The sequence below is a fragment of the Schistocerca gregaria genome, chromosome 9, assembly GCF_023897955.1.
Source record: "Schistocerca gregaria isolate iqSchGreg1 chromosome 9, iqSchGreg1.2, whole genome shotgun sequence".
Lineage (NCBI taxonomy): Eukaryota > Metazoa > Arthropoda > Insecta > Orthoptera > Acrididae > Schistocerca > Schistocerca gregaria.
In genome coordinates this window covers 70,730,718-70,743,287 of record NC_064928.1, presented here as the reverse complement: position 1 = coordinate 70,743,287, position 12,570 = coordinate 70,730,718, and the positions used below count along the sequence as shown (strand labels likewise).

At 39.5% G+C, this 12,570-nt stretch overlaps 1 protein-coding gene across 4 annotated transcripts in view; it reads right to left on the bottom strand.

The window, feature by feature from the left end:
- Positions 1-10,123: 10,123 nt before the first annotated feature.
- LOC126291418 (zinc finger protein 501-like) overlaps positions 10,124-12,570 on the bottom strand; it is a 235,455-nt gene continuing 233,008 nt past the window's right edge. For 3 of the 4 annotated variants that reach the window (XM_049984931.1, XM_049984935.1, XM_049984932.1), the window contains one exon: positions 10,124-10,342. In XM_049984931.1, the coding sequence (XP_049840888.1) occupies positions 10,321-10,342 (22 nt within the window). In that variant the 3' untranslated portion in view covers positions 10,124-10,320. Of the gene's footprint in view, positions 10,343-10,503; positions 10,599-12,570 lie in introns of all 4 variants that reach the window. The other variant, XM_049984928.1, reaches the window with a different exon arrangement.

Here is a 12,570-nt window from a genome sequence, read left to right as displayed (position 1 = left end):
CATTGACAATAATGCAGTCTCTTGCCATGATCAGTATTTTTCAGTTCTTGCACGACTGTCACTTTGTATGGGAAAAGTTCTAACTTTTTCCTCGCAGCAGTGTGGGCCGTTCCGACACTGCCATCGATTTTCTGGGCGTATTTTCTTACTGAATTGTTCGGACTCGTGGACATTTTATCGGAAATATCGAGCAGTTTATCCTCAGACAAAACGCTAGGGCGACCACTTCTCGGTGCATCTGTCACTGAATGCGTACTTCGAAATTTGCCAATCAAATCTAGCACAGTATCGCGATGTGGGAGTGTCCCGGAAAACTGAATTAAATGTTTGATGAACTGAAACTGTGTATTTGTCGCCAGCTTTGAACACTTGTTCGACTAAAAACACACGTTCTTCATTGGTTAGCATTTTAACAGTGACAAAAACGAAACAAACGAACAAAGGAACTAAAGTCAAGCTTCTACGCCAACACGTAACGACACACACGCTGGCAAAGAGAAACGAAACAGAGGAAGGGAAGTAACCCAGGCAGGCGAACAATCATACGGCACGCGGTGCTAACAATCATATGGCTCTGCGGAGAGACCACCCCCTAGTATCGTTAAGACAAGTCTCTGGTTACATCCAGCACAATAGAATAAAACACGTGTACATACTTGGTAGTCACGAAACTATTTAACATAACGGATTTATAAGAGAACATGCAAATCATTAAGAAGATCAGAACTAGGTAACATATAATCATACACTCCTCCGAACAAAGCTCGTCCCTCTTTTTATTATAAAAATCTACTTCCTATGTATCAGTTCCTACTTAGCTGGGTTCGTCATTTTATAGATAGGTCCTTAGGGTGTTGCCTTATACTCCCGGGAAAATATTATGATATTGTTGGATGAGAATTTGGAAGACTCCTGTTAGTGAAGTTGAATTTGAGATCCTTGTTTGTTCCACCGTGGTAGTGTGCGCTTCTTGGGTGATATAAAGACCGCCGAGCCATATATTTTTACTTCGATTTGGTGTATAACGTATGCTCGCAAGACATTTGTGAGTAAAGTATTCTTCGCGTGCTCGTTGTAGTCCGTTTTTCTCTTAATATGTTGTTTGTCATTGGGTTCTGCTTCAAGACGCATTTTTGATGCTGTGACAACTAATTACATCACTAGTTGTGATAGAACTTAAATAAGAGCATTATTGTACTTTACTTGACAGATTACAGTGTGATATTTTGCTTTAAATGAGGATGAGTCGAAATATATACTAGGGGTTTTCTCATTTATAAGAATTACGACGGATTTTTTATATTAAAAAAGAAAAGCTTTGTTCGGCGGAGCTTCTGATTGTATGCTGACTAGTTCTGTTTTGCATGTTCTCTTATTAATCCGTGATTCTGAATAGTTTCATGACTAACAAGTATGTACACATATTTAATTATGTTGTGCTCGATGTGCACAGAGATTCATCTTAACGCTAGTACTTTCATTTTGTAGCTTTAACTGCTCTTATTATTACCCGCCGCTTTCTGCAAAGCTTGCTGTAGTTCACCTCGATATACACTACAAAAAACTGGTTAATAAAAATAAAATAAAATAACGTGTCAACCGCACGGCTGTTTCCGTATTTCATTGTTAAAGACTGAAATTCCACTGGAATATCATTCCGTCTCCAGGCCACATGTGGCTCATCGGGACCGTCCGACCGCCGTGTCATTCTCAAGGATGATGCGGATAGGAGGGGCGTGGTTTCAGCACTCCAAACTCCCGGTCTTGACCAAAGCTTCTTCTATTCGGTCGAGTAGGTCCTCAATTGGCATCACGAGGCTGGGTGCACCCCGAAAAATGGCAACAGCACATGGTTGCCTGGATGGTCATCCATCCATGCGCCGACCACGCCCGACAGCGCTGAACTTCGGTGATCTCACAGGAACGGGGTAGCCACTGCAGCAAGGCTGTTACCCATTGTTAAAGTCATTAGGGTTATTAGTACACTCTGCGGTTCCACTCGGGTCTCCAGCACCGCATCAAATCTTCGCCAGTGCAACTCGATTTTATCTTGAGGGAGGTGAAAGAGGCGAAACGAATCTCAGGCTGGTGAAAACGTGGGTTGGGTACAACTGGCATCTTCTGTTAAATGTTCTCGGTTCACTTGGCGCGTTAATTCTTGAGGAAAATGCAAGGTTTTGACAATATCCATAATTGTTATCACCAGTAAATCAAATGGTTAAGGTCTAATTCAGGCATGGGTGAGGTTGCCCCGATTTTCCGGGAAAGTCCCGGATTAAAAAAATGTTTAGTCCCGGTTTTGTGATGTCAAAGAAATACTCTCACACCGTCTATTTCTTCCCAAATGCTGGATTAGATTTGTATTTTAACTGTCACTGTGATGCAAAATAATGACTTTTGTTTCACTGTTGCAAGCGTGTATCAAGGGCCTCTATTGCGCATAACACTTCTTGTCTTAGGATTCAATTCAGTTGAGACATTGCAGCTATGTTGTTCTCTGTCCGAGGCTTACTGTGCTTACTTCATATTTGCGTGTGTGTGACGTGAGCTCCAAAAGGCAAACCCAAGGTGTTCCCTTCAGGAAAAATATACAGAAGAATGGTCTTTTATCAAACGCGGAAGACGTGACTATGAAGTGGATCGTGGAATATCTAAGTCATATGTTTCCATTTCACATGGAGGAAGAGCACATATTACAGTCTATTTAGACAGCCAAAAGCATAAATCAAACACGTGCTCTGCTACACTTCAAAAAAGTAGACACCTTTTTTATTTCAAAATCATCAAAACAGAGCCAGTCAGTAGCAGCAGCGGAATGAACAATATGTTACCATATGTCTTTGAAATCTGTAGACTGTACTTCTACGCTAAACTCCAATCTTTTTAACGAATGTGTCACAGCGAAGGGTAGGGCAGAATCAAAACGACAGCACTTTTGAAAGCAGTTTTGGCATTGACATTGTCAGACCAATATGCGACGATCTTTCACTGGTTCGCTGTTATTCAACAGCTACAGATGCGAGTTATCATAAGGCTGAAAAAAAAATTTCCATTAATTGTTCAATATTTTACACCTCAGAATGGCATTCAAGTGAAACTGCTTAAATTAGTTCCACTGCTAAATGAAACCAACTCTACAGTAAGTACATACTGCATTACTGCATCAGAAGAAAATGAAATTGATAAAAAGTAAGTGTACTGCATTTTGTGGTGAGAATGCTAACACTAATTTTTGGAGGAGTGCGACGAGCAGGTACAAACAATGTATTTGATAGACTGATAAGTGAAGGAAACGAAAATCTTTTAGATATTGGGTGTCTCGGTCACAAACTACACAACGCTACCAAGACAGCCACTGACGTGATGCGTGTTGACGTAGAAACCTCCGTAATTAAACTTTTCAGTTACTTCTCCATATAAACAGTACGAACGGAGCCTGTAAAGGAGTTTTGTGGGTCTGTCGACATAGAGTATCATGCAGTGTTGTCGCACAGAAAAACAAGGTGGTTACCTTTGTTGATATACAGAGAGTACTGAAGTTGCATGATGCTCTTAAGTCCTTCTAATAATTTCCGGGTATGCAGCCGGATCCCGTCGACATTCTGCCACGATATACAACTGAAGAAAGCAGGCGTCTACAAAATTCCCTGTGAATGTGGCTCTGCATATATTGGCCAGACGACAAGAACTGTCCATGAACGGTGTACAGAACATGAAAGATACACCCGTCTGCGGCAACCGTCAAAATCGGCAGTAGCAGAGCACTGTATTTCATTGGGACATTCAATGGAATACAATGGAACAAAAATTTTAGCTCCGGTTTCCGGATTTTGGGATTCCGTAATCAAGGAATCAGTGGAAATACGTCTTGCCGATAATCTTATAAATCGTGACAACGGCTTTCAACTGGATAAAACTTGGAATCCTGTTATTAAAGTTATACATTCACAGCGGAATAGACAGCGTCATTCGATACTCAATGACTAGATGATCTTTTACTTTCACCACCGAGGGCAGCACGTACAACTCGGCTATGCCGCGCATGTCAACACGTGCGCGAGAATCGGTATAAATACCGCGACTGCACCTGGGCTCTTCAGTAGTTGTGTACTCACCTGATGATGGCCGGACGTCTCTGGGCCGAAATATCGTGGCAGAATGTCGACGGGATCCGGCTGCATACCCGGAAATTATTAGAAGAACAAATACGCCGGGAAAATTTCAGAAGTCGCTCTTAAGTCATTCTTCCTCTTAGAAGAAAAGGCACCTAAATTTCTGACAACTCTCTTCCAACTTTTGTACGAGCCGTAAAATCTATTATATAGTCATAAAAGAGTAGAAAAATAGGTCTGGAAAATCAAGCCTTAATTATAACGCGTCTCGAAATTTTTCAACATATACAGTGTCTCTTACTAATATAACTATAATTGGAGCTACATAGTATGTACCCATGAAAAGTTACTATCCCTCCTTTCACATATGTTTCTTTGCATCCGTAGCAACAACAGTAACTCACATCGCTATTACACTATCAACAAACGGTGAAACACAACAAAAGCTCTTGATATTATGAACTTCAAACGCTGAAGAAAGCACACACGCACAGCGAAGGCCCGAAAACACGTGACAGTCGTGGTTAAATGTTGACAACATGCGCAGAACGCAATGCTCGCTGCAGAGATATTTACTCTATGGGTACAACTCCCCATAAACGTTCTGTGAAATCCACAACGGAAAAATGGGTCTTGTTTAGCAGGGGATACAACCTGTCGGCTTTGACCAATGACGTCAGAATTGGCCAGAGAGCATGTATTACAAAGATGAAAGATCTGAGAAGAATGTTCAGAAACAAAGGAATGCGAGAGAGAAAAACTGTATTTCACATATGTAAGGGCCAGTAGTATTTTCACGTTAACGATATCGGGTATTTATATCTTAGTATTTCTCCGCAAAATACAATGGAAAGAAATGAATGAAATATGTTACTAGCAAAGAATACATCACATGAGATGTATGTCAGTTGCATCTCGAAACTCTTTCGAACTGTATTGGTTAAGTGCAGTACGGGATACAAGTTGAGCGTACGTCGATTTCTTAGTTTCAACGTACATTGGTGTCCTGTTGTTCACTTGAACTATGTATCCCCTGCTTCACTAAACCGTGAATGAAACACCGGATGCAAATTAAAAGCTCGTTCGAAGTGTGTTGCATAAGTACAGTATGGAACAGGAGTTTGTCGTAAGTCGATTTCTTCATTTTCACTAGCATTACTGTCCTGTTCTTCACTTGAACGATGCATACTCAACTTCAGAAACACTAAGTGGAACACGGGGTACAAATTGTAGATGTGCTGTTTATTTCGTTTCCGCTATTACTAACAGTTTTTTCTTATGTACATATCAGTACTACTGATGATAGAAGGACCTATGTATGTAATATATGTATAGCAGACTTCCGTTGACGTCTATACATGTACACTGGTAACGAGAAGGTGGAAATAGACGTAAGTTACATTTGCAACCTGTACCTCAATTGAACTACATGGAGACAAGAAGACGACACATGTGCAATTTGTATCCCGTATGTCACTATAGGGTGCAGTTTTCTTGTTGCCTTGGACGCTAATAGTATGCCATTCGTTACTTGAACTATATAGCTATATGCGACATTTGTATCTTGCTCGCCAATTGACATATATAGTGTCAGTCTAAAGGCAAAGTGAAGGACGGGATACAAATTTCAGTTGTGTCGTCAGTGTAAAGGCGAAGTGAAGGACGGGATATAAGTTGTAGTTGTGTCAGGAGTTTCGCCTGTAATATAGCAAGTATACATTCGAAAATGTCGTACTGATACTAGTGCTGGGAAACGAAAGAAGATCGACAGCTGAGAAATTTCTATGACGTACTTCACAACACGAAATTACACATATCGGTGCACTAAAACAGTGAAATATGTCAAAATAGTGAAATACTGTGAAAGAAGCTAATGGGAAAGTGAACTTATCACACGGAAATATCGAGGAATGACCGAACCTCGCCTAGACAGACAGTAACGAAAATTACATACCCACAGACAGACAAATCCATTCCTATAAACGAAAATAACACACTAAAATTGTTCTACAATAACAAACTAATACTCCAAATTTCCTCAATATCATTACGAATAATTATTTTAATGTACGATGATAGCGCTTACTTGGGACACAGAACTGCTTTATTATCTATGCTTCGAAATGAAGACACTACTATCTATGAATAATGTGTGACGTCATTGGTCAAAGCCGACAGGTTGTATCCCCTGCTTCACTAGACCCGGAAAAATTATAACGTGGCACAACGTTTAAATTTCATGGAACGCTCTCGTGCTGCGGCTAAGAGCAAGCAGATGTCAGCGCTCCTCGCGGCCGGCACACGAACCTCGTTGAGACTTGCGTTCCGTCAGCTGATCGCGGCTGCCGACCGCCACACCGCGTTCAGTCGCCACAATTACTTACAGAGAGAAACACATAAATAATATCCACAGGAAAGGTAGCAGAGGCTACAGATTGATGGCGTCCCCTATGTAAGTTCCAAATTGTTTGCAATGAAATACACGATTTGATAAAGTTGTCTTCAGAAGGACGCCACAGTGAGTTCGATTCACATGCAACATTTCCACATAATAGTGGTGTAGCGTGGTTGAAAAGTTTGGGGAGACTCTCCAGTGATTATAGGGAGACAAAATGGTGCAATAAACAATAATTTAAACAAATGAAACAAAATTCATCAAATAAAACAACAACAACTACTACTACCACTACCACCGCCACTAATAATAATAATAATAATAACTTGTTCAAGAAATGATGACAAATTTGTAGAGCTCCAGCAGCAAGAGAAGAAGCACTTATATTTTCTTGTACACAAGTGCAATGCGCCCGTCTTTTCTTTCCACGAATAAGTCTATAACTCTGTCTACAATGATCTGATCACTGGATAGCTCTCCAAGTAGCGTCTTTTCTATTGCTAACGTGCTCAAACACGACAGCTGGATGTTGGACATTGAATTCCTTAAATAATTCTTCACTCGTTTAAGAGTATTCATGCTTCATTCACTGATTGCTGTAGTTGTGGGTAGGATCAAAACCAAACGCAGGAACTTCGTTGTTACTTCATAAACGGAGTCTAAATCATTGTTGGCATGTACTTTAAGAGGATTCTTGGAGATAGTGTTTTTTCTCATCAGCGTTTATGTTCCACAATTCATTTTCAAGTTGTTCTTGTTTGAAAAAAGGGTACTGTTCTAATAATTGAAGCAGTTTCAACTTTGGGAATTCTTTGTGATAGTTCGGGAAACACTTTTCGTTCAAAAGTTCAACAAACTGAATTTGGGAAAAGTCTTGAAACCTTCTTTCCATCTGAACAATTTGCAAATCCAATATCTCGTAAGTTAGTGTCCTGAGAGATGCCTTTTGACTGTCACAGTATGATAAGTTGCCATTCAAACACAAACTGCATTTAATGCATTCATCAACGAATGTTTCCGTTTTTAATTGTCGTAAGTTTCTCAAAACAATTCTTATTTCGTCTTGGCAAGTAGTTATACTGACAGATTTTGACTGAAGAACATTAAAGAGATGATCAACATAAACAAAGCACCCTCGGTAGAAGCAAAGCAAGTAGATAAACGTAAGATCATCCATCTGTCGTTTCATTCCCACAGCACAGCTCAAAGATTCTGGGTCCACTGAGAGTCTGTATCATCAAATATATAATTAAAAACACTATACAGCCCTGAGGAATGACTAGATGTTCTTGAAACTGCGAGTGTTGCTCACATGTGACAGTTTAAATCCTTTCTCAGTTAGCAATACAGTTCGTTTTGATGATTTGCTGAAAACCGAATGGAATGCAGTAAGATCACTTACGATTTTGGAGGAATGTAACAGTACCAAATTCAGTTCGTGTGCATAACAATGAATAAACAGTGCATAGGGACAGAACTGCTTCACCAATTGTTGTAGTCTTCTTTCTCTGCCCGCCGTTACAGAAGCGCCATCATACGTTTGACTAACCACTTTTCCTTCCACATTCCATTCTTTCAATACTGCATGAATAATGTTTGACAAACCTCCAGCAATTTTATCTCCAGAAACATAGTAAAATCGAACGAATATTTCCTCAATATTGTCTGCAGTACAGTAGCTGAATATTATACTCATTTGATTCTTGCATGACACGTCCAATGTTTCATCAGCCTGAATCGAAATGAAATTGCAGTTCTGAATTTGAGATTTTATTTTCTCATTAACTGCCAGAGTTATCATTTCTATTACATCATTCTGTATATCTGGATAAGTTCCTTTAAAGGTTGAGGATGATCACAGATGGTCTCGGATTAACTGCTCTCCTTGAGCTAGTAAATCCAACAATTCCAGATAGTTACCTTTGTTGCTGGAGGATTCGTCTTCTTGATGGCCGTGAAAGGCTAGTTCTTCTTCACAAAGAAATAGCCTGAATAAGACGAAATAATACTTTACTGCTGGATGCAACTTGCTTGTTGTATTTTATTTCTGTCAGACGAGCGGCTTCAAAAAGGGCGTGCTCAATTCTACTTTGCCAATTAACCGAAATGATTCTTTGTTCTGCATGTGATGTTTTGATACCTGATGAATTTGTGCTTTCCTGTCAAAGTTCTTTATTGTACAAATTCCCTCATTGCATCATTCCTTTTAACCACCAAACAGAAGACATATATAACAATATAATATGTTATTGACTGCATTCGCAGTCAGCCGAACATACTTTTCGTACAAGGCTGTCTGAAAAGTGCGTTTTTGTTTGGCTTCACTTAAAACTACACTGTGTATAGGAGTAGGTCGTTTGGCCTCCAATTCTCACTTTTCTTTTCGTACGTTACTGTAGAAAAAGGCGTTTTTAATAAAAATTATATAAGGTGTTCAGTTGCTGGCTCATTCATGTTGGCGACACAACGAAAATATGCACTAGAATCACACAATAATGATTATGAACACAAACCGCGCGCCTTCACTTTCGTGTTAAACGCCAGCATAGAAGCGGCAGAGACTAGTCTCGATACCTGCTAGCAAGTGGAAGAGGGGAGGTGGAGGGGAGCGAAGGGAGGCAGAGACTGAGAGCAGTCGAGTCTCAAGCAGGCACAGGCACCAATGATCCGGGTGCGGCGGCGCGGGCTACAAAGCTGGTGTCTTCGCACTTTTAGTAGAAAGTTGTTTATATTTTTGTTATGAACTACTATTGCCTCTTTTTTAAGCACGAATACAGGGGAGACTAAGTTTCAAAGTCTCCCCTCACGCTACGCCACTGATAACAGTATTCCATCAAATGTAGCTGTAGGGTAAATAGTGAATTGAACTGCAAGAGCGGACATAAATAGAAACAACTGTGAAATAGTTTGCCTTTACAATCCGTCCAAGAAACTGACAACACAGACATCATGGAGACTGATTTGACTGAAAGTTCTGAAATGTGTTACTGACTTGCTTGCTGTTGTATTTATGTCTTAGAATGATTCATTCATTACAGCAGCAATGGATGTTATACAGAAAACACCTTTTCTAAATTACTGAACACTTAACTGTTTGTTCATTCACCTCTGCAGTTCATCCACATATATAAATCATGTTCCTGTGATGCAATGATTATTAATTATATTGAGGGTATATATGAAGAATAAGATGTACAATGCTATTTACAATAAGCATTCTTTATGTTTTTTATAATCTTAAGTTGAAAATGTACCTAAGGCACATATCAAACTGGAAGCTACTGTTATTGTATCTCATCATAAATGTTTGAGAAACTCTTTCATACATAATTACAGATTGTGGAATCATCTGTACGTAATCTGGGAGAGGAAAAGGAAGTAACTAGAGGCCTGGTACCGTCCCTGTGTTCTTCCTTCTTTTCTTGTCATCTCAGCTTAGAACTGTCAGTTTTAAAAAATAGCTGTTCTCAAATGTGAAAGAATTGGCAGAGTTGCCAATGGTGCTCTTCCAAAAATAGCTTGACAAGAACCAGAGGAGGGCGAAAGAACTGTATTGGTTAAAAAAGGATCATAGAGCATATAATTAGGATCAGAAAATAAAAGTTAATGCAAATGATTTCAGAATAAAAAATATATTAATCCATGTACATTTATTTTATTTTATTTTAGTTACATCAGAGAACTGAAATAATTAAAAAAACTGTCTCTTGTGCATGTTGCCCAGTGCCATACACATCCTTGTAATAATGGTGCTGGCTGTCCCCTTGAAAGTACCAATAAAGTCCCCAATGGACAGTCTCTGTAGTAACTGGTTCATTGGTGCGCAGAGTCATTTCTGAAAGAAAGAAAAGAATGACACATGACAATTCAAGAGAAATTTAAAAACATAATTTGCCAGCCACACCCTCGACTATTATGAATATTTAGATTCAATAACTAAAGGTTCATGTTAACTGAATGAAAAAACCTATGTTCTTGTAAAACAAAGATAGTTACTTTATGATAAATATGTGTTGTGGTTGGCAGGAGAGCCAACCAGGGTTAGGAGGCCGAAATGCACGCGTCTCAGCTCACGCAGGCTGGTGTGAGGTCTGGAACATGAGAAGGGAATTAGAATTGAGGAAAACGAACGTAGCTGGTGGAATACTTAACTTTAATCCATTCATGGAGAACGTCGCTCTTTATGGTACATGATTCACAATATCAATAGTACGGGTACTGGCGCCTTGCTAGCTCATAGCAAACAACGTAGCTGAAGGCTATGCTAACTGTCGTCTCGGCAATTGAGAGCGTAGAAGTTAGTGAACCATCGCTAGCAAAGTCGGCTGTACAACTGGGGCTGAGTGCTAGGAAGTCTCTCTAGACCTGCCGGGTGGCGGCGCTTGGTCTGCAATCATTGATAGTGGCGACACGCGGGTCCGACGTATACTACCGGACCGCGGCCGATTTAGAGGCTACCACCTAGCAAGTGTGGTGTCTGGCGGTGACACCACAATGTATATGTGGTTATTTGGATAATACTAATAACTGAGATATACAACAGCTGTCTGGTTTAGCTTTTTTTTAAAGCGACTTTCCTACTCATTTTACTGTGTTAAACTAAGTTTGCATGAACACAAATAATTTAGATGTTAATGGGAATAATGCCAGATGGTGAACAATTTTGTTGCTCTGAAGCATTCACTAAACGATGGAAAGTTATTGCCGAATGGGATATAAGAGTGAACAATATTTTCCGCCTTAAATTTGGCTTAGTGAACTAGGGACATTAGTGGGCTACCAAAGTTTTTGTTACATTATACAATCATAAAAGAATTTCAGAAAAAGGTTCCTCACACAAGTACAATATATTTCAATTAAAGCTACATTCAACTAAGTACAGTTTGACATAAAGGAAAGTTGAAAATATAGCGTTCCAGACACTCCTTCCACATGCTACAACTTTGCACTTTCAATAATTAGATTCCTGTTCTGCTCTTAGAGCATACAAATACAGCTATTATGTTATGATAAATGTGGGTGTGCTTATGTGTATAATACTAATAACAGAGAAACACTAACTATGTTGTACAGCTTCTTAAAAAAAAAAAAAAGCTTACTCTCCTCTTGATCTTACTATGTTAAAACTTAGCCTGAGTAAGAACATATAGTTCACTGGTTTCAGCGAATAATGGTAGGTGGGAGACAATGGACAATGTTCTTGCTCTGAAGCATTAATGGGCCTGTAATCCTAATATTTTTATTAAAGAAAGAAAGCCGCGCCTGATAGCAGTGTGGTTTCAAGCGCCTTGCCACGGTTCGCGCGACTCTACCCGTCGGTGGTTCCAGTCCTCCCTCGGAGTGTGTGTGTGTGTGTGTGTGTGTGTGTGTGTGTGTGTGTGTGTGTGTGTGTGTGTTTTGTCCTTAGCGTTAAGTTAGTTTAAGTTAGATTAAGTAGGGTATAACCCTAGGGACCGATGACCTCAACAATTTGGTCCCATAGGAACTTATCACTAATTTCCAATACCAAAGGTGGAAAGTTGTTATAGCACAGTTGTGGTGTTTCCAAAAAGGGGCATTCGCAGTGGAAATCAGAGTGGAACAATATTTTCTGCTATTGACGAGATTGGGACAGCAATGTTTTGTGAAAACGTTTTGCAACACGAAAAATCGATGTTTCGTCAAAAAGAGAAAACGCTATTAATACAAATTGCACACATAACTGATGTGGTTTTTCGATTTGATTAAGTCTATTATGGCAATATCTGCTTCATAAAACGAAATAGTTCTTTTCGCTGCTGCAGCAATTGTAAACACACACTAGATAAACAAGACTATTTTTGTACGAATCGTAATTTTAATGTGCCTGATGTACATAAATAACATGACAGAATTCACGAGGTACTGAAATTGAATGCATATTACTATAAAGAAACAGTGCAATTTAAGAAAACAGAGAAATAGTTTGACCTCTCCTTCAAATGCTCAAGTTTCTCTCGTACAAGAGAGATAAGACGAAGTACGGCATTCTTTGATAAGCAAAATCTGAATATAAATTAGGAATCGGCGTTGTCACTCTTGTTT